We start from the raw sequence: 25,805 nt of genomic DNA on the forward strand, positions 1-25,805 counted from the left end.
TGTTTGTGTGAAAGGGATGTGACGTCTATGGTAAACGAGATTGGGGGAATTGTGTAATTGATTTGCAGTTTAATTACGCAACATGCACCACTTACAATATGAAAGCATATTTCTATATTTACCATACTAAATCAAATTATATTTACTAAAAATTATTTGCCACAAATGAGTAAAGACCTGCTTGCACTGGCCATAGCGTAAATGGTCACGTCCTTGCTTGGAACAATCCATTTTTCAAGAAGGGACTATATTATTAGTAAATATTGAACATAACTTTTTTTTTCAGAAATATATACCTGTACTTATATTTATTCTGAAAAATAGTTAAATATTGGTATTTATCCTCTGCCAAAATTGGTTTTTAGAACAGTTTATTTCAAACACCCCTATCACAATAGTCTCAACTTGACACTTCCTTGTTTTTCGAAAGTTTTATTTTGTAGAAGTTGGCTAGCAAAATTTGACATGAATCCTGACGGAATATGGAGATGACTTGATTCATATTTCTTCAACGTTTAGCTTAGGTTGTCCATGGCTGTAAATATACGCTAGCTACATTTAGAAGTTCGAAGTAGGGGAAGATGTTATCCGCGGTCAACGAAGATTTTAGGATGAAGTTTCCACTACATTCATTGGTCTGGGAAAATGATTACAGGAATTTGGAAAACGAGTCAACAAAGGTATGTCAACATATGGACACTGAGCTAGCTACAACTACTCACCTTTTTCTAGCTACATCTCTATCTGCTTCAAAATGGCTGAAACCAGCGTTAGCTACTTGGCTAACTTCTTGCTAGTTACCGGCGTTAGCTGCTTGGCTTGACATGCATAACCATACAATTTGACTGGTCTAATTCCAGTTATATCCGTTCACAGAATGCCATGTTGCAACAATGATCGAGATGATACACGTGTATTTTAACATAACTAACTAGTCAGCCTTCTAGCGAATACGTTCGACTTTGCATGGGCTATTAACTGGTGTTCGACACGACACCAGGGGTGTGTTCATTAGTCGCAGACCGTTACCGGAAACCGTTTAATTTAGGATCCAAAGATTATGGAAATACTGACAAGATACATGTCTCTCCGCACTAACAATCGGAGTCGTTGTGCACAAAGCGGCATTGTCGGCTGTCTGTCTCTCCTTTATTTGGATTGGTGGATACATCTCATTATTGTAATCTGTTTTTGAATATTCGATGATGTTGACGTCAACTGCCTGTATTGAATGGAGAGAGATGCTCTGCTACAGGGAGTTACCGGCTTCCTTAAAGCAAGGTGTAATATATTTGATTCCCGACGCTAATAAGGATAGTCTTTATATAGACAACTGGAGGCCCATAGCTTTTCAATAATGATGAAAAATGATTTGTATTTGCTAAGAGGATGAAACAAGGCTTATATCATATAAGTGATGAAGAACAATCTGGTTTTATGCATGGTCGACACATCAGTCATAACATCAGGTTGATCTTAGATATGATTGACTATAATGACCTCATCCTTGATGATAGTTTTCTTATGTTTGTTGATTTTTATAAAGCCTTTGACACTGTAGAACATGAGTTTATGTTCAAAGCAATAACTTTTTTGCGGTTTGGTAACTTTTTTTTAAAGCACTCTCAACTTTATATAGTGCTTGTACTAGCTCTGTGAAATTAGCTCACGGGACACCCCGTGGCATTAGGCAGGGCTGCCCAATTAGTCCATTTTTTTTATTGGTTCCTCAAATTATGTCTCTTCATATCAAGAAAGGGAATTTTCAAGGTGTTTCAGCACTTGGCAAGGAATTTAAACTATGTCAACTGGCTGACGATACCACCATATTTTTGAGAGACAGGAATGAGGTTTCTAAAGCAGTTTCCTGTATTGAATACTTTTCCATAGTTTCAGGTTTGAAAATTAATATCAATAAATCAGTCTTATTTCCACTCAAGGACTGTGTTTTACAGGAAGTATATGGTATCCCAATTAAAGATAAGGTGACTTATCTTGTAATTGTTGTATGCAAGGATGAAAAACAAAGGAGTGAATTAAACTTTAACCCCATTATTGAGAAAACAAAGAAGAAATTGAACCTCTGGTTAATGAGATATGTCATTATATGGTCGGGTTTTATTGTCCAAAGCTAAAGGTTAACGGTTTATGTATTTTATGTCTTGTTATCACTTGACTTACCCCCTAAAATTGTGAAGGACTGAGAAGATTGTTTTATAATTTTATTTGGAGGAACAAGCCTCACTATCTAAGGAAAGATATTCTCAGTATTACCCAAGAACAAGGAGGTTTTGAGGTTTTATATTTCAATACTCAGCCGACTAGAGCATACAGTTCGAAGTGGTGGGTGGTATAAGGGGCTTTGGTAATAAAATGGATGACATTGTGATAGACTGCAGTATTGGAAGCTATTTTGTAGATGACATCGCTGAAGTCGAGGATCGGTAGGATAGTCAGTTTTACTAGGGTAAGTTTGGCGGCGTGAGTGAAGGAGGCTTTGTTGAGAAATAGAAAGCTGATTCTAGATTTGATTTTGGATTGGAGATGTTTGATATGAGTCTGGAAAGAGAGTTTACAGTCTAGCCAGACACCTAGGTATTTGTAGTTGTCCACATATTCTAGGTCAGAACCGTCCGAGTAAAATAACTATTTTATGATTTTGAAGTTAAAAAATTTGTGAAGTTTTCCTTTTAAGTGACAGTTGGATTGTCAAATCTGTGTATTGGTGTGTGGCCAGCGACTTTTATAGACCACTTTCTGTGTTTGCAAACATTGCCGCACAGGGGCGATGCTCGCAAGTTGGTGGCAGAGCACTGGGGAGTTCTTATAGAATGGCAGCAAAAAACGCCTCTATTTGCATGTTGCTTTTGAGTGCATTTCACACATTTTGGATTAAAATAGTATTTTAAGGCTTGATATAATGTAATATAATGTCTGTCATCGCAAATCAACTGCATTATACTTTTTAAAAAAACAACACTTCAGCTTCAACCAGTAAAATGCTACAGCCTAAGTCAATGAGCGTTAGCTTTCTAGCTAACAATGGCTGCATCCAAAATAGTTATTTTGCTAGATCACAACCTAGTATAATAGCGACTGTTCAAGCAAGAATCAAAACATAGTTGTAAGCATATGAGAACCCAAAATTCAGAAGTTTGGGGTCACTTAGAAATGTCCTTGTTTTTGAAAGAAATGCAAAAAAAAAAAGTCCAATAAAATGACGTTTCTTGGCAATTTCTCACATGGAATAGCCTTCATTTCTCAGAACAAGAACAGACTGACGAGTTTCAGAAGAAAGTCCTTTGTTTCTGGCCATTTTGAGCCTCTAATCGAACCCACAAATGCTGATGCTCCAGATACTCAGCTAGTCTAAAGAAGTCCAGTGTTATTGCTTATTTAACAGCACAACAGTTTCAACTGTGCTAACATAATTGCAAAAGACCTCTGTACTCCTATGTAGATATTCCATAAACAAATCAGCTGTTTCCAGCTACAATAGTCATTTACAACATTAACAATGTCTACACTGTATTTCTGATCAATTTGATGTTATTTTAATGGACAAAAAATGTGCTTTTCTTTTAAAAACAAGGTCATTTCTAAGTGGCCCCAAACTTTTGAACGGTAGTGTAGTTATTTTGTTTAGAAGTAATAAAATCGTAAACCTAGGTTATGTTGAATGGGCGCAGATGGCGATTGCTTTCTTACTGCAGCCAGAGTCTGTGTGTGACATCAGTGTGTTGTATACTGGAAAGGGGTCCATAAAGAGTCCGCCCCGAATTGTCCATGCCATTTGATAGTTAGAACCCATAGTTAATTTTCTATTCTTTTTGGGAAGTATAGAAATAGTGCACATAGAATATATATACCCCTTCCTAGACTTGCTTTCAATGAGTGACAGATCTACAACTAATTTTTCTATGTGAATTTGGTAGGTTGCCCAAAAAGTTACATATTGCAGCTAATGGTAGACTCAGCGAAATGATGTTAGCAAGAGAACCACAAATATCGAGATGAGTGAAATGCAAGACTTAGCTCTCACAGTCACATGGTATCTGTGCATGTGCAAGGGATCACATCACGCTGTTCATAGCAAGGTAGGCAGGGCCCAAAAACGACAGAGAAGTTGAGCCTTGTGTTTCAATGCTCTTAGTTGTTGCGGAAATTGACCCACTATGCTGTTTACTTTCTGCATTTATGTCATAACACGGAGTCCTTTAACCGTTAAGCACTCGATCTTATGTCATCTTGATGAGTAATTCCTCTAAATGTTTAAACCGGACACTCTAGACTAAAGCCTCCATAGTGTATGTGCAGCAACTTGAATGTTTGACGTCCCTACCAATAGAAACTCTCGATTTCATTGCAAAATATTTTCCATTTGGAGTAGGGATGAGCATTTTTAAATGATTTTAGTATTCAAATAATATGATATTTTTTCGGATAACCAGATAGTTGAAATACTTTGGGTAAACTTCAATGGAGACTTGCTCACACAACTCGAGAGATGGAGTCGGTGCGCTGGTGGGGGAGGGGCGAGAGAGGAGCAGGGGCCTGTGTGTGACAGTATGTGTGTGGCACAGAGCGAGAGAAAGTAAAGTAGCAAACTGACTTGCTACTTAGACAAACTTGTTGCTGCCATAGATTAGATTATTTATCATACCATCAGGTAGTGCCTGTCTTGACTGCATCAAATCATTTGTAAAGAAGCTAGTTAACTACAGTAGCCAGCTAAGTTAGCCAGCTAGCTAAAATAATAAAGCTAATTGAGACTATTTTGCTGCGCTACCCAGTCCTTGTCCACAACAACTCAATCAGTGGAGGCTGGTGGGAAGAGCTATAGGATGACAGGAATGTAGTGGTATCAAACATATGGAAATCACATGTTTGAATCAGTTCTGCTTATCCCATTCCAGCTATTACAATGAGCCCATCCTTCAATTGTTCCTCCCACCAGCCTCCACTGAACTCCATTCATATGAAACAACAGCCTATCTGTTGGTTGATCATTGTAGCCTACCGACAGGCTCACTTATAAAACGGTCATAAGGCTGTTTTATTAAAATGTTGAATGTAATGGTCAACCGCTGTAAGCTGTGTAGCAATATCACATAGATCATTTAATTTTAGACAAATCATTTAAAAAATATATATTATAGGCCTTTCTTTTCTCAAAATGAATACTCTTCCAGGTAATGAAATATTAATATCCATTCAGATATTCCAATAAGTGTACCCATCCCTAGTTTAGAGTAAACCATTTCCGTTGCAAAACATTTTGCTACCGACTAATGAATACACCCCAGGTACCCACTGATTCTTGAAGAATAGAAATGCCTCAAGCTTATAACTGTCTTTCCCTATCATAACCCAAATATATGGTGGTTTTACTCCATTGGAATTGTTTGTTTTTGTTGCCAGTTGAGTCTTTAACAGGCATTATATCTATAGCTTCCACCATAGAATTAGGAATGAGAAAGCTAGCTAATAATTTTAAAGGATCTCTATGGCTTCCAGTGTGTATGATGTCGATCTGATGTGCAGTTCTCTTTAGGTAGCTAGGCTATTTGTTTTTGAAGGCATTGCAGTGTTTGTTTGTTTCTTTCAGAATGACATTGAGGCTGTGGATCCCAGGGGAAGGACGCCACTCCACTTGGCTGTGTCGCTGGGACACCTGGAGTCAGTGAGAGTGCTTCTAAGACATGGCGCAGAAGTTACCAAAGAGAACACCAATAATTGGACAGGTTAGGCTGTTCTCCATCACAAGCTACAATTGTCCAAATGTAATTGTGTATTATTAATATTATGAATTCTGCATGCTATTTACATTTTCTTCAGAAAGTATTCACACACCTTGACTTTGTCAACATTTTGTCGTGTTACAGCCTAAATTTTAAATTGATTAAATTGAGATTTGTGTCACTGACCTACACACAATACCCCATAATGTCTAAACGGAATTATATTTTTAGACATTTAAAAAATAATAATAATAATTGAATATTCGAAACATACAATATACTTGCAGTGAAGCCGCTCAATAACTACATCATACCAGTCATCCAACAGACTCCCATTCAGAGTGACACAAATCAAATCAAATGTTATTTGTCACATACACATGGTTAGCAGATGTTAATGCGAGTGTAGCGAAATGCTTGTGCTTCTAGTTCCGACAATGCAGTAATAACCAACAAGTAATCTAACTAACAATTCCTAAACTACTGTCTTATACACAGTGTAAGGGGATAAAGAATATGTACATAAGGATATATGAATGAGTGATGGTACAGAGCAGCATAGGCAAGATACAGTAGATGGTATCGAGTACAGTATATACATATGAGATGAGTATGTAAACAAAGTGGCATAGTTAAAGTGGCTAGTGATACATGTATTACATAAGGATGCAGTCGATGATATAGAGTACAGTATATACGTATGCATATGAGATTCATAATGTAGGGTAAGTAACATTATATAAGGTAGCATTGTTTAAAGTGGCTAGTGATATATTTACATCATTTCCCATCAATTCCCATTATTAAAGTGGCTGGAGTTGAGTCAGTGTCAGTGTGTTGGCAGCAGCCACTCAATGTTAGTGGTGGCTGTTTAACAGTCTGATGGCCTTGAGATAGAAGCTGTTTTTCAGTCTCTCGGTCCCAGCTTTGATGCACCTGTACTGACCTCGCCTTCTGGATGATAGCGGGGTGAACAGGCAGTGGCTCGGGTGGTTGATGTCCTTGATGATCTTTATGGCCTTCCTGTAACATCGGGTGGTGTAGGTGTCCTGGAGGGCAGGTAGTTTGCCCCCGGTAATGCGTTGTGCAGACCTCACTACCCTCTGGAGAGCCTTACGGTTGAGGGCGGAGCAGTTGCCGTACCAGGCGGTGATGCAGCCCGCCAGGATGCTCTCGATTGTGCATCTGTAGAAGTTTGTGAGTGCTTTTGGTGACAAGCTGAATTTCTTCAGCCTCCTGAGGTTGAAGAGGCGCTGCTGCGCCTTCTTCACAATGCTGTCTGTGTGGGTGGACCAATTCAGTTTGTCTGTGATGTGTACGCCGAGGAACTTAAAACTTGCTACTCTCTTCACTACTGTTCCATCGATGTGGATAGGGGGGTGTTCCCTCTGCTGTTTCCTGAAGTCCACAATCATCTCCTTAGTTTTGTTGACGTTGAGTGTGAGGTTATTTTCCTGACACCACACTCCGAGGGCCCTCACCTCCTCCCTGTAGGCCGTCTCGTCGTTGTTGGTAATCAAGCCTACCACTGTTGTGTCGTCCGCAAACTTGATGATTGAGTTGGAGGCGTGCGTGGCCACGCAGTCGTGGGTGAACATGGAGTACAGGAGAGGGCTCAGAACGCACCCTTGTGGGGCCCCAGTGTTGAGGATCAGCGGGGAGGAGATGTTGTTACCTACCCTCACCACCTGGGGGCGGCCCGTCAGGGAAGTCCAGTACCCAGTTGCACAGGGCGGGGTCGAGACCCAGGGTCTCGAGCTTGATGACGAGCTTGGAGGGTACTATGGTGTTGAATGCCGAGCTGTAGTCGATGAACAGCATTCTCACATAGGTATTCCTCTTGTCCAGATGGGTTAGGGCAGTGTGCAGTGTGGTTGAGATTGCATCGTCTGTGGACCTATTTGAGCGGTAAGCAAATTGGAGTGGGTCTAGGGTGTCAGGTAGGGTGGAGGTGATATGGTCCTTGACTAGTCTCTCAAAGCACTTCATGATGACGGAAGTGAGTGCTACGGGGCGGTAGTCGTTTAGCTCAGTTACCTTAGCTTTCTTGGGAACAGGAACAATGGTGGCCCTCACACTGAAGCATCCAGGGTCAATGCCCTGCTCAAGGGCATGTTGACCGATCTACCACCAGGCCAAAAAACGTGAACTCAAACCCTCCAAGATTGACTGACCCGGTCTTGGAGTAATTGACTGACCAGGTCTCTCCAGATCTCCTAACAGTACTATTTCTAGGGTCAATTTTAGGTCAATGCTATGCATTTTCAGCCATTCCTAAACCTAAACCTGAGACCAGAAACAGGCTACCTGTGGGCAATACCAAAATAAATGGTCTATTGATTCTGTATCCTCACACCAAAATCTGCAGAGCTTCGATGATTTTATGCCCCAAACATTTTGTTGGTGGCAAGAATTCTATATAATAATTTTAGCTGAAAATCACAAAGTCTTGAATCTTGCGTTTTTATATATCAACTCATACACCCTGTACAATGGAATTGGTACATCAAAAGTTTCTTCCCAACTATTTTGCAATCTGCATGGCACAGTTGTCAACATCCTGGTCCTGAAATTAAACTGGTATACTTTCCTTTTTATGATATTTTTATTCCTCCGCCAGTTTTGATCCTTTATATTGGACAGACAGACCAGTTCACTACCTCCTCCCGCTGCCACCCGTCTCCTCCATTTTTGGGGCAATGCTGTAGTCAATTGGTTGTACTCTTGGATTGAGCAGACCTTTCCGTACAATTCTGATAAAGGACATAACTCTACCATTCCAATTTACAATGTCATTTCAGAACAAAATACCTTTTCAAACATCTTTCCCATAAATACAGGCCATAATATTTGGTGTACTATTTGTTCTATCTTTTCAGAGGAATGAAATTGTAGCCAGCTCTGCAATGCTTGTTTGAAAATGATACATGGCAATCTGCACAAAGGCAAAAAGGCCATTTTAAAACAATGGATGAGCTTTTCTTAGTAATCTACTTAACCATTTAGGGTTCAAATAAAACTTTTGAATGAGTGAAGCTTTTAGAGAGAGGTTTAGTGCTTTTATAGTTAATAATCTCAACTCACCCAATTCATATTCATTATATAGATAGGCATGTTTTATTTTGTCCAGTTTAACATCCCAGATAAACCAAATACTGTTTGCTCATATGATTTGCATGAAACTAATCATCAGGAGTAGGCAGTGCCATAAGTAAGTGACTAAACTGAGATATGACTAAGGAGTTAATCATGGCAATTTTTCCATAAATATACGGGTATTTACCTCTCCATGGTTGCAGGATCTTGTCTATTTTTACATGTTTTCTATTGAAATTCATTGTGGAGAGCTTATTTATATCTTTTGTGATATGAATACCGAGTATGTCTACTTCACCATCAGCCCATTTTATAGGTAAACTGACCCACTAACTGTAAAAGTTGTATTTTTTAAGGATCCAATACGTAATATCTTATCATAATTAGGTTTTAGTCCAGAGAGTACAGAAAAGTTATCGAGATCTTCAATGAGACATTGCAGGGATCTAGCTTGCGGACTTAATATAAAATTTGAGTCATCGGCATACATGGACACCTTTGTTTTTAAGCCTTGAATTTCTAATCCTCTAATGTTGTTATTGAATCTGATTTTAATAGCTAACATTTCGATGGCCATAACGAATAGATATGGTGACAGTGGACACCCTTGTTTAACTCCTCTTGACCATTCAAAACTCTCATTAATTATTATTTTACACCTGGGGTTGCTATACATTATCTTTACCAATTTTATAAGGGAATTACCGAAATTGAAAAAATCCAGGCATTTATAAATAAAATTCAGTCTTACTTTATCAAATGATGAATTTCATGATGTTCTATTATTTCTAGTAGTTGTCGTATATTATCTCTAATATATCATCCATGTAAAAAAAACTGTCTGATCAGGATGAACAATACCTGGTGAGACCCTTTTAATTGCATGCATTTTGCTAGTATTTTTTTGCATCACAACATTTAAGCGTAAGGGGCCTTCAGTTTTTTAGATAGACTGGGTCTTTATATTTTCCATCTGGGTCTTGTTTTAATAATAAAGAAATCAGACTTTCCTCCTTCCTCCTGAGTACCGAACAGACTACCATTTCTATAGGAGTAGTTAAAACAGTCTAATCAAATCCAATCAAATTTTATGTCACATACACATGGTTAGCAGATGTTAATGCGAGTGTAGCGAAATGCTTGTGCTTCTAGTTCCGACAATGCAGTAATAACCAACAAGTAATCTAGCTAACAATTCCAAAACTTCTACCTTATAGACACAAGTGTAAGGGGATAAAGAATATGTACATAAAGATATATGAATGAGTGATGGTACAGAGCAGCATAGGCAAGATACAGTAGATGGTATTGAGTACAGTATATACATATGAGATGAGTATGTAAACAAAGTGGCATAGTTAAAGTGGCTAGTGATACATGTATTACATAAAGATGCAGTAGATGATATAGAGTACAGTATATACGTATACATATGAGATGAATAATGTAGGGTATGTAAACATTATATTAGGTAGCATTGTTTAAAGTGGCTAGTGATATATTTTACATAATTTCCCATCAATTCCCATTATTAAAGAGGCTGGAGTTGAGTCAGTGTGTTGGCAGCAGCCACTCAATGTTAGTGGTGGCTGTTTAACAGTCTGATGGCCTTGAGATAGAAGCTGTTTTTCAGTCTCTCGGTCCCAGCTTTGATGCACCTGTACTGACCTCGCCTTCTGGATGATAGCGGGGTGAACAGGCAGTGGCTCGGGTGGTTGTTGTCCTTGATGATCTTTATGGCCTTCCTGTGACATCGGGTGGTGTACGTGTCCTGGAGGGCAGGTAGTTTGCCCCCAGTGATGCGTTGTGCAGACCTCACTACCCTCTGGAGAGCCCTACGGTTGTGGGCGGAGCAGTTGCCGTACCAGGCGGTGATACAGCCCGACAGGATGCTCTCGATTGTGCATCTGTAGAAGTTTGTGAGTGCTTTTGGTGACAAGCCAAATTTCTTCAGCCTCCTGAGTTTGAAGAGGCGCTGCTGCGCCTTCTTCACAATGCTGTCTGTGTGGGTGGACCAATTCAGTTTGTCTGTGATGTGTACGCCGAGGAACTTAAAACTTACTATCCTCTCCACTACTGTTCCATCGATGTGGATAGGGGGGTGTTCCCTCTGCTGTTTCCTGAAGTCCACAATCATCTCTTGAGTTTTGTTGACGTTGAGTGTGAGGTTATTTTCCTGACACCACACTCCGAGGGCCCTCACCTCCTCCCTGTAGGCCGTCTCGTCGTTGTTGGTAATCAAGCCTACCACTGTTGTGTCGTCCGCAAACTTGATGATTGAGTTGGAGGCGTACGTGGCCACGCAGTCGTGGGTGAACAGGGTGTACAGGAGAGGGCTCAGAACGCACCCTTGTGGGGCCCCAGTGTTGAGGATCAGCAGGGTGGAGATGTTGTTGCCTACCCTCACCACCTGGGGGCGGCCCGTCAGGAAGTCCAGTACCCAGTTGCACAGGGCGGGGTCGAGACCCAGGGTAACAATGGAGCTTTTGGTACAGTGGGGCAAAAAAGTATTTAGTCAGCCACCAATTGTGCAAGTTCTCCCACTTAAAAAGATGAGGTCTGTAATTTTGATCATAGGTACACTTCAACTATGACAGACATAATTAGAAGAAGAAGAGAAAAAAAATCGGATTTTTTAATTTTTTAAAATTAATTTATTTGCAAATGCTGGTGGAAAATAAGTATTTGGTCAATAACAAAAGTTTATCTCAATACTTTGTTATATACCCTTTGTTGGCAATGACAGAGGTCAAACGTTTTCTGTAAGTCTTCACAAGGTTTTCACACTGTTGCTGGTATTTTGGCCCATTCCTCCATGGAGATCTCCTCTAGAGCAGTGATATTTTGGGGCTGTTGCTGGGCAACACGTACTTTCAACTCCCTCCAAATATTTTCTATGGGGTTGAGATCTGGAGACTGGCTAGGCCACTCCAGGACCTTGAAATGCTTCTTACAAAGCCACTCCTTCGTTGCCCGGGCGGTGTGTTTGGGATCATTGTCATGCTGAAAGACCCAGCCACGTTTCATCTTCAATGCCCTTGCTGATGGTAGGCTTTGTTATTTTGGTCCCAGCTCTCCTCAGGTCATTCACTAGGTCCCCCGGTGTGGTTCTTGGGTTTTTGCTCACCGTTCTTGTGATCATTTTGACCCCACGGGGTGAGATCTTGCGTGGAGCCCCAGATCGAGGGAGATGATCAGTGGTCTTGTATGTCTTCCATTTCCTAATAATTGCTCCCACAGTTGATTTCTTCAAACCAAGCTGCTTACCTATTGCAGATTCAGTCTTCCCAGCCTGGTGCAGGTCTACAATTTTGTTTCTGGTGTCCTTTGACAGCTCTTTGGTCTTGGCCATAGTGGAGTTTGGAGTGTGACTGTTTGAGGTTGTGGACAGGTGTCTTTTATACTGATAACAAGTTCAAACAGGTGCCATTAATACAGGTAACGAGTGGAGGACAGGGGAGCCTCTTAAAGAAGAAGTTACAGGTCTGTGAGAGCCAGAAATCTTGCTTGTTTGTAGGTGACCAAATACTTATTTTCCACCATAATTTGCAAATAAATTCATTACAAATCCTCGAATGTGATTCTCATTTTGTCTGTCATAGGCCTTTTCATCATATATTTACTTCAAATATCATCTTTTTAAGTGGGAGAACATGCACAATTGGTAGCTGACTAAATACTTTTTTGCCCCACTGTATATCAAAAAATACTAGTATATCAAGCCCTGGGGTTTTTCCAGACTGAAAGGATTTAATAGCCTCAAAGTTCTTCCTCTCTAATTTGGCCTTCGCACAGATCTTTCTGTACATGTTAATTTTCCATTTTTTTCATATTATTTGGAAATAATTCCTTACCATAATCTTCATTCAGTGAGAAAGGATGAGATGGAAAGAGAACATCTGCCTAAAATAATTATCATTCAGAGAATCATAGATGACTCTGTCTTCAGTAATGAGTTTCTGCAAATTCTTTTTGTGTTCCTGTATTGGAGATTCAGGAAGAATTTTGCATTTATCTCCATATTCCATCCAGTTTGGTTTATTTTTGTAATAGATTACATTAGATCGTTCTTTAATAAGTTCCTCAAGTTCTTTTTGTTTTTCCTCTAACTTATTTTGTATCTACCTGTAGTATTAGTTCATGAATTTCCCTCCCTCTTTAGCCAGAAACTGCTTGTTTATTATTTATAAATATTCAATTGAATGACCCCTGAAGGTACATTTAAAGGTATCCCAAACAATAAGGGGATTTGCTGAACCTATATTATACTGGAAAAATTCAGATAAGTTATTTTGTCTTAGTTAAAAATAAGTTGTCCTCCAGTAAACTTTGGTTCAATTTTCAATATCCCCGCCCATGTGGAAAATCTATAAGAGTTATGTTAATGGCAATTAGATAATGAGCCGATCACATTCTGTCTCCTATTAAAACTTTTTTAACCTTTGATGCATGAGAGAAAGAGACAAGAAAGTAGTCCAGATGACTAGCTTGATTAAGTCTCCTCCATGTATATCTCAATAGGTCAGATTTTTTTTTCTCCAAATATCCACTATTTCTAATGTGTCCATAATATTTGTGATTTCCTTAAAACCTCTTAGTGATCCCATCCCGCGCCAATCCCATTAACGGGATTGATTTGACAACACCCAGTGAAATAGCAGTGCGCCAAATTCAATAACAGAAATACTCATAATAATAATTCATAAATCACACAAGGATATACATGGATTTAAAGATAAACTTCTTGTTAATCCAGCCACAGTGTCAGATTTCAAAAAGGCTTTACGGTGAAAGCAAACCATGCTATTATCTGAGGATAGCACCCCATCAAACATACACATGAAAATCGTAATTCAACCCACCAGGCACAACACAAAAGTCAGAAATAACATATAATGCATGCCTTACCTTTGAAGATCTTCTTCTGTTGGCACTCCAATATGTCCATTAAACATCACAAATGGTCCTTTTGTTTGATAAATTCTGCCGTTATATATCCAAAATGTCTATTTATTTGGCGCGTATGATTCAGAAAATACACCGGTTCCAACTCCCGCAACATGACTACACATTATCTAATTAGTTACCTGTAAACTTGATCCAAACATTTCAAACAACTTTCTTAATCCAACTTTAGGTATTTTTAAACGTAAGTAATCAATAAAATTTAAGACGGAATAAACTGTGTTTCAATACCGGAGGAAAACAAAGTGGAGCGTGCTTTCAGGTCGTACGCCTCAACCACAACAGTACACTTCACCCGACCCTCGTTCTGGACAGCCCTACTTCTTCATTTCTCAAAGGAAAAACATCAACCAATTTCTAAAGACTGTTGACATCTTGTGGAAGCGATAGAAACTGCAAGCAACTGGCTTAGAATTCTAGATTTCCATTGAAAACCCATTGAAAAGAGAGTGACCCAAAAAAAAGATTCCTGGAGGGTTTGTCCTCGGATTTTCGCTTGCAAAATAAGTTCTGTTATACTCAGACATCATTCAAACAGTTTTAGAAACTTCAGAGTGTTTTCTATCCAAATCTACAAATAATATGCATATCCTAGTTTCTGGGCCTGAGTAGCAGGCAGTTTACTTTGGGCATCCGGATGGGGAAATAGTGCCCCCTAGCCTTAAGAAGTTTAAGGGCACAGTGATGATAGTTTGTAGAGTGATGACCTTTACAGTCCATTGAGGTACTTAACACTGTGTTATAGTCTCCTACCATACTGATTAGATCATTTGTTGCCTGTAAGTTCAATAAATTGTTATAAATGTTTTCGAAAGAAGTGTGGATCATCCTGATTTGGACCATATAGATTAATGAGATAAATCTCATTTTTGTCCACTTTCATATTCAAAAGGATCCACCTTCCTTGCGAATCATTCCTGACTATTTGCACATTCAGATCAACATTTTTGTTAATGAATATCATCACACCCTTCGAGTTAATTTGTCCATGACAGAAAATTATTTCACCGCCCCGTTCCTTTTTCCACGCTACTTCATCTAAGGATGTAGAGTGAGTTTCCTGTAAACAGTATATGCTATATTCCTTTTCTTTTAGCCATGTAAAGACTGATCTTCTTTTTTTTATAATCTGCTAGACCATTACAATTATAACTGGCTATACTTATTTCACCCCTTACCATAACTAGATACTATTTTCAGTCTAAATGGACCATAATTAGTGCTTGTAAAGTTACTGCCATCAGAGTTATTATGAAGGTTAAACGAGAGCTTTCAAATATCTGATATTTAGAATTCAAGAAATAGGTTCTAGCTATATTTGTTTTATTCCCTTGCCTGTTTGTCTGTGAGCCAATGCCACAGATGTTAGAAAATTGAGACAAGATATTATGTGTGTAGCCAATCTGAGTAGGTTGACGTGTATGATATTGGATGTGATGTAGTGAGAGTGTATACGATGTCTGTATAAGAGTAAGACCATAATGTGTGATGCCCAAATAAATAATAACTCTGCCAATTTGCATGGTTGAGTGTCTATGTGTGTAACATGTAGTGCATATAGCCTTAATATTCATAATGATAATTGTAATCCATATCGTATCACAATCATAGTTACATCATAATTACCTTTAACATAATTGAAAAAAACATCCCAGCATTTCCATAGCAATTGACGTTTCACATGATTATGAAAGAGACTCTAGAGATGGCCTCACTACAGTACAAATGTATTCCGTACAATATGTTATTATTCCATAATGCTCCTACTCTGATATCTTCCCCTTGCTTGTTGTAAACATATAGAAACTTGTAGACAAATACATAAAAAAGATAGACAAACAATAAACACGTTCAATTATCAAACAGTTCTCGACAATAGAGGGAGAGAAGAGAAGAGAGGAAGCGAGAGAGAGAAGAGAGCGAGATTAGGTGTGTGTGTATGTATAAGTCCGTATGTGTAAGCAATTGAGTGTGTGTGTTCATATCCACTTCATAATGTTCAGATATTTTTACAGTTCCCATACCTTCTTTTCGTAACCTGAAGTCCCTGTAGAATTTAGTACAGCCACAGTGTTATGGAGCTGTCTGGGAATAGCTGTCCATCTATAAAGAGTTTGTCCACAATAATAAAGGCTCGCCTACCATTCTCCCTTTGTTGTCTTTGTACCGGATACAGTCTCTTACGACGTTCGTTTATCTCCCTTGGAAATTGGTCATTGAGACTGAATTTGGTCCCTTTAAGCTCCCTTCCCCTGCTTTTGATCAGCTCCTTTTGTTGGTAGTGTTCAAATTTTCCCAGCCGTAAAGGCTAACCGCGTCGTGGAATCCTTAGCAACAAAACTTTAGTTCAGATTAAAATCGATTTAATGAAAATGTTTTAATATTAACAAAGTGTACAATGTTCTGTTGCGCGCTCTGATGACGTATCTCATTTTTACAAATTTATGAAAAGCTGAAATGTCTTGAGTCAATAAATATTAAACTCCTTTCTTATGACAAGCCTAAATTAGTTCAGTAGTAAACATGTGCTTAACAAGTCACTTGATAAGTTGCATGGACTCACTCTATGTGCAATAATAGTGTTTAACTTGATTTTTGAATGACTACCTCAAATCTCTACCCAACACATACAATGATCTGTAAGATGTGGTGGTTAATTTCTTTACTATCAAATGAGGACAGACAAACTTATCACACAAGTCAGAGTTATACTTAAACTGAATATTTTATTCACTTATTAATAAGGAAGCAGGTCAATACAACGGACACATATAAAGTGAATCGATTGAGTGCTCTACGATAATGATGGCTGGTCGACGATACAAGATCAAATGATTTGTTGAGAGCCCCGAGACAAAAGTACAAAGGTATTTTATAGCCAAGATACACCCCTTTCAACCTACCTACATGAAGAACAACAGATATATAGAATGAGTCACAAGGTTAAGATGTGTATGAAAGATGCCTATAATACATAGCAGACAGTATCTGCTGTGTCAACAGTTTTCATTCAATCATGAACCAGTATCTGTCCCTCCGACTCCAAACTGGAACCATCTCTCCCTGGTACGGTATAGAACAGAAACATTAACTCATGCTCTGGAATGCTCTTTAGGTTTTATCACTCAAAAGACATTGTACATCTCCTGTCAGTGTTATCTCCCAGAGGCCCATCCTCAGTAGAACACACACACAATAGTTAAGAATACTCTATTCTGTTGCATAAAACAACCATTTGATGCAGTAAAAGTATTATAACATAGTAATTTTGCTCTCACAAAGGTCCCTCAGTCGAGTAGTGAATTTCAAACACAGATTCAACCACAAAGGCAAGGGGGGCTTTCTAGTGCCTCGCAAAGAAGGATACCTATTGGTAGATAGGTTAAAAAAACAAAGAAAACAGACATTGAATATCCCTTTGAGCATGGTGAAGTTATCAATTACACTTTGGATGGTTTATCAATACACCCATTCACTGCAAAGATACAGGCGTGATTCCTAACTCAGCTGCCAGAGAGGAATGAAACCACTCTGGGATTTCACAGAGGCCAATGACTTTACAACAGTTAGAGTTTAATGGCTCTGATAGGAGTATCAACAACATTGTAGTTACTCAATAATACTAACCTAAATGACAGAGTGAAAAGAAGGAAGCCTATAGAGATGTTTTAAAAGAATAATGTGCAAATATTGTACAATTGAGGTGTATTTGTATTTATTGTGGGTCCCCATTAGCCAAGGGAGCAGCTACTCTTCCTGAGGTCCAGCAAAATTTAAAACATTACATTACATTTCACAACACATTAAGTGTGGGCCCTCAGGCCACTACTCTACTACCACTACTCTACAACACAAAGTCCATGTGCACGTCTGTGTATAGTGCGTATGCTATTGTGTGTGTGTGTGTGTGTGTGTGTGTGTGTGTGTGTGTGTGTGTGTGTGTGTGTGTGTGTGTGTGTGTGTGTGTGTGTGTGTGTGTGTGTGTGTGTGTCTTTCACAGTCTCTGCTGTTCCAGAAGGCGTTTTTTTTTTTATCTGTTTTTTAAATCTGATTTTACTGCTTGCATGAGTTACTTTATGTGGAATAGAGTTCCATGTAGTCATGGCTCTATGTGGTACTGTGCACCTCCCATAGTCTGTTCTGGACTTGAGGATTGTGAAGAGACCTCTGGTGGCATGTCTTGTGGTGTATGCATGGGTGTCTGAGCTGTGGGCTAGTAGTTTGAACAGACAGCTCAGTGCATTCAATATGTCAATACTTCTCACAAATACAAGTAGTGATTAAGTCAATCTCTCATCTACTTTGAGCCAGGAGAGATTGACATGCATATAATTTATGTTAGCGCTCCGTGTACATTTAAGGGTCCGCCGTGCTGCCCTGTTCTGGGCCAATTGTAATTTTCTTAAGTCCCTCTTTGTGGCATCTGACCACACAATTAGACCGTAGTCCAGGCCTGTAGGACCTGCCTTGTTGATAGCGTTCTTAAGAAGATAGAGCAGCGCTTTATTATGGACAGACCTCTCCCCATTTTAGTTACTGTTGTATCATCATGTTTTGACCAGGACAGTTTACAATCCAGGGTTACTCCAAGTAGTTTAATTGCCTCAACTTGCTCAATTTCTACATTATTCATGACAAGATTTAGTTGAGGATTAATGAATGATTTGTCCGAAATACAATGCTTTTAGTTTTTGAAAAATGTGGGATTTATTTATTTATTGCCATCCATCCTGAAACTGACTGAAGCTCTTAAGTGATTTCACTTGATGTGGTAGCTGACGTATATAGTGTTGTGTCATCAGCATACATGGACAGACAGGCTTTACTCCGTGCTAGTGGCAGGTCATTCGTAAAGATTGAAAAAAAGTAAGGGGCGTAGACAACTTCCCTAGGGAATGCCTGACTCTACCTGGATTATGTTAGAGAAGCGTCCATTAAATAACCTCTATGTTCTGTTAGACAGGTAACTCTCGATCCAAAATATAGCAGGAAATGTAAAGCCATAACACCTATGTTTTTTCCAGCAGCAGATTATGATTGATAATGTCAAAAGCTGCACTGATGTCTAACAAAACAGCTCCCACAATATTTTTTATTAGCAATTTCTCTCAGCCAATCAGTCATTTGTGTAAGTGTCGTACATGTTGAATGCCCTTCCCCATAAGCGTGCTAAAATCCTCTGTTATTAATTTGTTTACTGTGAAATAGCATTGTATCTGGTCAAACACAGTTTTGGGTTGGTAATAGTCCGATTGGTCGGCTTTTTGAACCTGTAAAGGGTTCTTTGCTATTCTTGGGTAGCGGAATGACTTGCTTCCCTCCAGGCCTGAGGGCACACACTTTCCTATAGGCTTAAATTGAAGAGATGGTGAATAGGAGTGGCAATATTGTCCGCTATCATCCTCAGTAATTTTTCATCTAAGTTGTCAGACCTAGGGGGCTTGTCATTGTTGATAGACAACAATAATTATTTCACCTCTTCCACACTCACTTGGCCAAAACAATTATTTGTTTTGAATACATTTGTCGTCACAGAAGTGTGGTATATGTTTAAATTAACTTCTCATCATAAACATGTTTGTGTGTAGTGCTGCAGGAGGCGGTCAGCACTGGTGACCCAGAGATGGTTCAGCTTGTGCTCCAGAGGAGAGACTACCTCAAAGCCTCTACAGCCCTGGGAGGAGTACCTGAGCTTCTGAGCAAGATCCGTGAGGTGTTTCTCTCTCTCTCTGTTTGCTCCCCTCTCTGAAATGTTTAACACTCAAGCATTTAAATAAAAAAATGTAAAGCTGTGAACTCATGCCTCTTTCCAATCCCCCCAGTCCCCAGATTTCTACATGGAAATGAAATGGGAGTTCACAAGTTGGAGTAAGTTCTAGTTGATAAACCCCCCCCCTTTGAATGTGCCATGTGTGGATGTTTGAGACTTTGTTGTTTATGTTGCTTTCCCATCTGTTCCCAGTCCCCCTCGTATCCCGGGTTTGTCCCAGTGATGTGTGTCGGATCTGGAAGAGCGGAGCCAGTTTACGAGTGGACGCCACCCTGCTGGGCTTCGAGAACATGACTTGGATCAGAGGTCGTCGGAGCTACATCTTCAGAGGAGATGGTGAGTCCCCTTTTCCCTGAGTGAGGCTTTCCCACAACAGTGTTCTACTGACCACTATTTCAGCAGGCCGTCTCATCTTTTACCTCGTCTTTTACTCTGTTGGCGCATGTTTCACAGTGTGTGCTTGTGCCCATTGGCAGATACCTGGACTGAGTTGTTGGAGGTGAACCATGACGAAGAGGTGGTGGACACGGACCGCTTTGACATCTCCCGGGAAATAGAGGATGTAACACTGAACTCCATGCAACCTGCCGTACAGGAAGTGGCCAAGCGGCTAACCACGCCCATCGTCAACACTTTTCTGGACACCAGGCACATTGCTTTTGAGAGGTAAGATCCAAACCGTACGACACTTATCTTGTTTTTCTATTGTGTCATATTCAGTTGAAGTCGGAAGTTTACATACACTTAGGTTGGAGTCATTAAAACCCGTTTTTCAACCATTCCACAAATTTCCTTTTAACCTTTCTAGGGTAGAGGTGGAACGGTAGCGTCCCACCTGGCCAACATCCAGTGAAATTGCAGAGTGAGAAATTCAAAAATACTAAATTCAAATATTTAACGTTCTTGAAAATATATGTGTTATACATCAAAATAAAGATTAACTTCTTGTTAATCCAGCCACTGTGATAATTTATAGTTAAAACGAGAGGCTGCCTGGATCTTTAATTTAAAGACCCTTGCGCCCTTCGGTTTCAACGTAGACTTTGATCTGAAGCCATTCAAGTGATTATTGTGACTTTTCCATTGTAATTGTTTGTAAACTTGTGTAGTCAAATTAATCTATGATCGTATGCTATCCATTTGTTGTTTGTATGCTGTTCTTTGTATGACATTTTAATATTTGATTATTAACCAATGATATTAGGCCACTCTTGGCCATGATTACAGACACCTGTGTCTTTTGACACTATATAAACGAGTCATCCCGCAGTGTTTGTGATTATACCCTGATGAAAACAGCTTGGTTGTCGAAACGTTGGTAATGAAATTTTTGCATCTGAGCTCCTAGAGTGTGCGGCTCTCTTTTATTTTCAAGGCACTCCAAAAGGTCCCAATTACATCACAAATGGTCCCTTTGTTCGATAATGTCCTTCTTTATATCCATAACTCAGTTTAGCTGGCGCGCTTCAGTCAATAATCCACCCAGTTTCCCTCCATCAAAATGCATACAAAATTAATCCCAAACGTTACTAATAAACTTTTCCAAACAAGTCAAACAACGATGATGATCAAACCTTAGGTATCCTAATACGCAAATAAACTATAAAATTTAAGACGGAGAATCGTTATTGTCTTCACCAGAGAAAAATACCAAAGAACGCGCTTTCTTCAACGCGCTTGGTAACACTATAGCCAAAATGGATGCCACCTAGAAAAACTACAATTTCTGGGTCATTTTTCCAAAAACCAGCTTGAAACTCTTTCTAAAGACTGTTGCCATCTAGTGGAAGCCCTAGGAACTGCAATCTGGGAGGACTTGGCCTTATAATTAAAGTAATAGCCATTGAAAAAAAGTGATAAGCTGACATTTTTTTTTGGGGGGGGGTTGTCCTCGGGGTTTCGCCTGCCATATCAGTTCTGTTATACTCACATACATTATTTTAACAGTTTTAGAGTGTTTTCTATCCAAATATACCAATTATATGCATATCCTAGCTTCTGGGCTTGTGTAACAGGCAGTTTACTTTGGGCACGCTTTTCATCCGGAGGTCAAAATACTGGCCCCTGCCCCAGAGAGGTTTAACAAACTATAGTTTTGGCAATTCGGTTAAGACATCTACTTTGTGCATACCACAAGTCATTTTTCCAACAATTGTTTACAGACAGATTATTTTACTTATAATTCACTGTATTACAATTCCAGTGGGTCAGAAGTTGACATACACTAAGTTGGCTGTGCCTCTAAACAGCTTGGAAAATTCCAGAAAGGATGTCATTGCTTTAGAAGCTTCTGATAGGCTAATTGACATCATTTGAGTCAATTGGAGGTGTCAATTGTAGACCTCCACATGTCTGGTTCATCCTTGGGAGCAATTTCCAAACACCTAAAGGTACCACGTTCATCTGTACAAACAATAGTACACAAGTATAAACACCATGGGACCACACAGCCGTCATACCACTCAGGAAAGAGACGCATTCTGTCTCCCAGAGAAGAACGTACTTTGGTGCGAAAAGTGCAAATCAATCCCAGAGCAACAGTAAAGGACCTTGTGAAGATGCTGGAGGAAACCGGTACAAAATACTATATCCACAGTAAAACGAGTCCTATATCGACATAACCTGAAAGGCTGCTCAGCAAGGAAGAAGCCACTGCTCCAAAACCGCCATAAAAAAGCCAGGCTACGGTTTGCAACTGCACATGGGGACAAAGATCGTACTTTTTGGAGAAATGTCCTCTGGTCTGATGAAACAAAAATCAAACTTTTTGGCCATAATAACCATCCTTATGTTTGTAGGAAAAAGGGGGAGGCTTGCAAGCCGAAGAACACCATCCCAACCGTGAAGCACGGGGGTGGCAGCATCATTTTGAGCTCTGACCTCAATCTCATAGAAGATGTGTGGGCGGAAATGAAAAAGTGTGTGCGAGCAAGGAGGCCTACAAGCCTGACTCAGTTACACCAGCTCTGTCAGTAGGAATGGGACAAAATTCACCCAACTTAATGTGGGAAGCTTGTGGATGGCTACCCGAAACGTCTGACCCAAGTTAAACAATTTAAAGGCATTGCTACCAAATACTAATTGAGTGTAAACTTCTGACCCACTGGGAATATGATGAAAGAAATAAAAGCTGAACTTAATTAATCTCTCTACTATTATTCTGACATTTTTAAAATAAAGTGGTGATCCTAACTGACCTAAGACAGGGAATTTTTACTAGGATTAAATGTCAGGAATTGTGAAAAACTGAGTTTAAGTGTATTTGGCTAAGGTGTATGTAAACTTTCGACTTCAACTGTAAGTCTTTGTTGAAGGACAAGTAAACTTGTACAGGGTTTTATAGTAACAGGACTCCAAATTGTTTTCCACAGAAATAAGTCTGGGATTTGGGGTTGGAGGAGTGACAAAACGGAAGTTGTCAGTGGTTTCGAGGCTAAGGTTCGTGCATTTATTACAACATTCTTGCTCTGTTAATGTTTAATTATTTTGTTGCTTGTCTAGGTTTACTGACCTTCCTTTCTTTAAAGCTGCAATGAAATCAAATCAAACTATTTGTCACATGCGCCGAATACAACAAGTGTAGACTTTAACGTGAAATGCTTACTTACAAGCCATTAACCAACAGTACAGTTCAAGAAGAGTTAAATGATTTACCAAATAGACTAAAATAAAAAGTAATAATAAAAAGTAACACAATAAGAAAAACAATAACGAGGCTATATACAGGGGACACTGGTACTGAGTCAGTGTGCGGGTGTACCGGTTAGTTTAGGTAATTTGTACATGTAGGTGGGTGTGAAGGGACTATGCATAGATAATGAACAGCGAGTAGCAGGAGTGTACAAAAGGGAGGGGGGTCAATGTAAATTGTCCAGTGAGATTTTTATTAATTGTTCTTATGGCTTGGGGGTAGAAGCTGTTGAGGAGCCTTTTTGTCCTAGACTTGGCACTCCGGTACCACTTGCTGTGCAGTAGCAGAGAGCACAGTCTATGACTTGGGTGACTGGAGTCTCTGACAATTTTATGGGCCTTCCTCTAACACCGCCTATTGTATAGGTCCTGGATGGCAGGAAGCTTGGCTCCAGTGATGTACTGAGCTGTTCGCACTACCCTCTGTAGTGCTTTACGGTCAGATGCTGAGCAGTTGCCATACCTGGCGGTGATGCAACCAGACAGGATGCTCTCGATGGTGCAGCTGTTGAACCTTTTGAGGATCTGGGAACCAATGACAAATGTTTTCAGTCTCCTGAGGGGGAGAAGGTTTTGTTGTACCCTCTTCATGATTGTCTTGGTATGTTTGGACCATGATAACTTGTTGGTGATGTGTACATCAAGGAACTTGAAACTCTTGACCCACTCCACTACAGCCCTGTCGATGTTAATGGCGGCCTGTTCGGCCCGCCTTTTCCTGTAGTACACGATCAGCTCCTTTGTCTTGCTCACATTGAGGGAGAGGTTGTTGTCCTGGCACCACACTGCCAGTTCTCTGACCTCCTCCATATAGGCCATCTCATCTTTGTCGGTGATCAGGCCTTCCACTGTTGTGTCATCAGCAAACTCAATGATGGTGTTGGAGTCGTGTTTGGCCACACAGTCGTGTGTGAACAGGGGATTAAGTACACACCCCTGAGGGGCCCCAGTGTTAAGGATCATTGTGGCAGACGTGTTGTTGCCTACTCTTACCACCTGGGGGCAGCCCATCAGGAAGTCTTTGTGGGCACTATGGTGTTGAACGCTGAGCTGTATGTAGTCAATGAACAGCGTTCTCACATAGGTGTTCCTTTTTTCCAGGTGAGAAAGGGCAGTGTGGAGTGCGATTGGGATTGCATCATCTGTGGATCTGTTGGGGCGGTATGCGAATTGGAGTGGGTCTAGGATGTCCGGGAGGATGCTGTTGATCATCAGTAGAAACAATAACAAAGCATACTCCCCACCCCTGTTTTGGTAAAAGGCTGAGGGATGGTGCTGGAGAAATGTAACCGGATCTCATATTCATAGACCAAGCTATAGATGTGTTGGACTGACCATCCATGAGATGAAAATTATAGTTTTAACCATGTTTTGGGGCTATATAGTGTTTGTTTACATATAAGCATTTGTGTAAAACAAGCTTATACTTTGGGTTCTGATGGGGTACGACAGTTGAACTACGCTCATTAGTCATTTTAAAGTTATATTCTTCAAGAATCAATGGGTACATATCATTAATTTACAAATTCCAAAATTGATGTAGCAACTGCTGATTGCCCCTTTAATTTGACAATATCTATAGTAGATTGACAGCTTTTTTTAAAGGCTCAGTAGTGTTATTTCCTTGTAGCAGTAAAGGGAAGAATAGTATGCTGTATACTGCATGAGTTGTTTTTCTTTTCGTTGCAGGTTTTCACTGTGAACAATGTAAATGTGGTGATCCGGACGAGGACAGAGCATCTCACCGATGAGGAGAAAGCTAGAATAAAAAGTAAACACTCTATAATTCCTCTAGGTGGAGGTAGAGAGACATAACAACAGTATGATTGTGTCTGAAATGGCACCCTATCCCTATACAGTGCACTACTTCTGGTCTACGAGAGATGGTCCTCATCTCAATGTTTAATAAGCTGCATCTTTAGTCCCTTTAGTCAGCTACACTGTCACAGTTATAATAACCCAGAGAGAGTACACAGATCCAAAATGGCCTGGCTCAGTTTAGGAGCAGACTTGTTGGAGACCAGCGCTGTGTCTGACACCATAACGCAGTCTCTTCTTTTTTTTTTGTCTTCTAGGTGAGAGGAATGTTCTGGAGTCTCTTCTTGGGACTGTGGAGCAGCAGATCAGCGCTCAAGGGGTAAGAGATCAGTAGACCAGGATTTAAGGTTATGGAGGATTATCTCATCTAATTGTTTTATTACTTAGCTACATAAACAGAATTTGACTTGCCTTTTTGACTTCAATAAGAACGCTTCGTCCTGGTTCATGTTGGCTTCAATGAGAACACTCAACTTGGTTTGTAATGGGTTCAATAAAAACACTCAACTCTGTTCATATTGTGGATAGGACCTCACTCTGGAGTACGCAACACCCACCAACCCCACCGCTATCACACCAGAGGAGTACTTTGACCCTGAGTTTGACCTTGAAGACAGAGACATTGGCCGGCCCATTGAACTCACCATCCGAACCCAGAAGTAAGAAAATGATGCTGCTAAGCAAGGCTTTTTCATTAATATTCATGTCATCAGAAGTCTTGATTG

The 25,805-nt window shown here is 39.9% G+C and overlaps 1 protein-coding gene across 2 annotated transcripts in view; it reads left to right on the plus strand.

Annotated features, from left to right (window-relative positions):
- Window positions 1-167: 167 nt before the first annotated feature.
- The window catches only part of LOC135526189 (ankyrin repeat domain-containing protein 13A-like), a 30,889-nt gene continuing 5,251 nt past the window's right edge, over window positions 168-25,805 (plus strand). The window contains exons 1-10 of one of the 2 annotated variants that reach the window (XM_064954466.1): window positions 168-680; window positions 5,609-5,744; window positions 19,391-19,515; window positions 19,625-19,670; window positions 19,765-19,908; window positions 20,049-20,238; window positions 22,944-23,010; window positions 24,952-25,033; window positions 25,338-25,399; window positions 25,609-25,739. In XM_064954466.1, the coding sequence (XP_064810538.1) occupies window positions 582-680; window positions 5,609-5,744; window positions 19,391-19,515; window positions 19,625-19,670; window positions 19,765-19,908; window positions 20,049-20,238; window positions 22,944-23,010; window positions 24,952-25,033; window positions 25,338-25,399; window positions 25,609-25,739 (1,082 nt within the window). In that variant the 5' untranslated portion in view covers window positions 168-581. The remainder of the gene's footprint in view (window positions 681-5,608; window positions 5,745-19,390; window positions 19,516-19,624; window positions 19,671-19,764; window positions 19,909-20,048; window positions 20,239-22,943; window positions 23,011-24,951; window positions 25,034-25,337; window positions 25,400-25,608; window positions 25,740-25,805) is intronic. The other variant, XM_064954385.1, reaches the window with a different exon arrangement.

This window comes from Oncorhynchus masou, chromosome 1, assembly GCF_036934945.1.
Source record: "Oncorhynchus masou masou isolate Uvic2021 chromosome 1, UVic_Omas_1.1, whole genome shotgun sequence".
Lineage (NCBI taxonomy): Eukaryota > Metazoa > Chordata > Actinopteri > Salmoniformes > Salmonidae > Oncorhynchus > Oncorhynchus masou.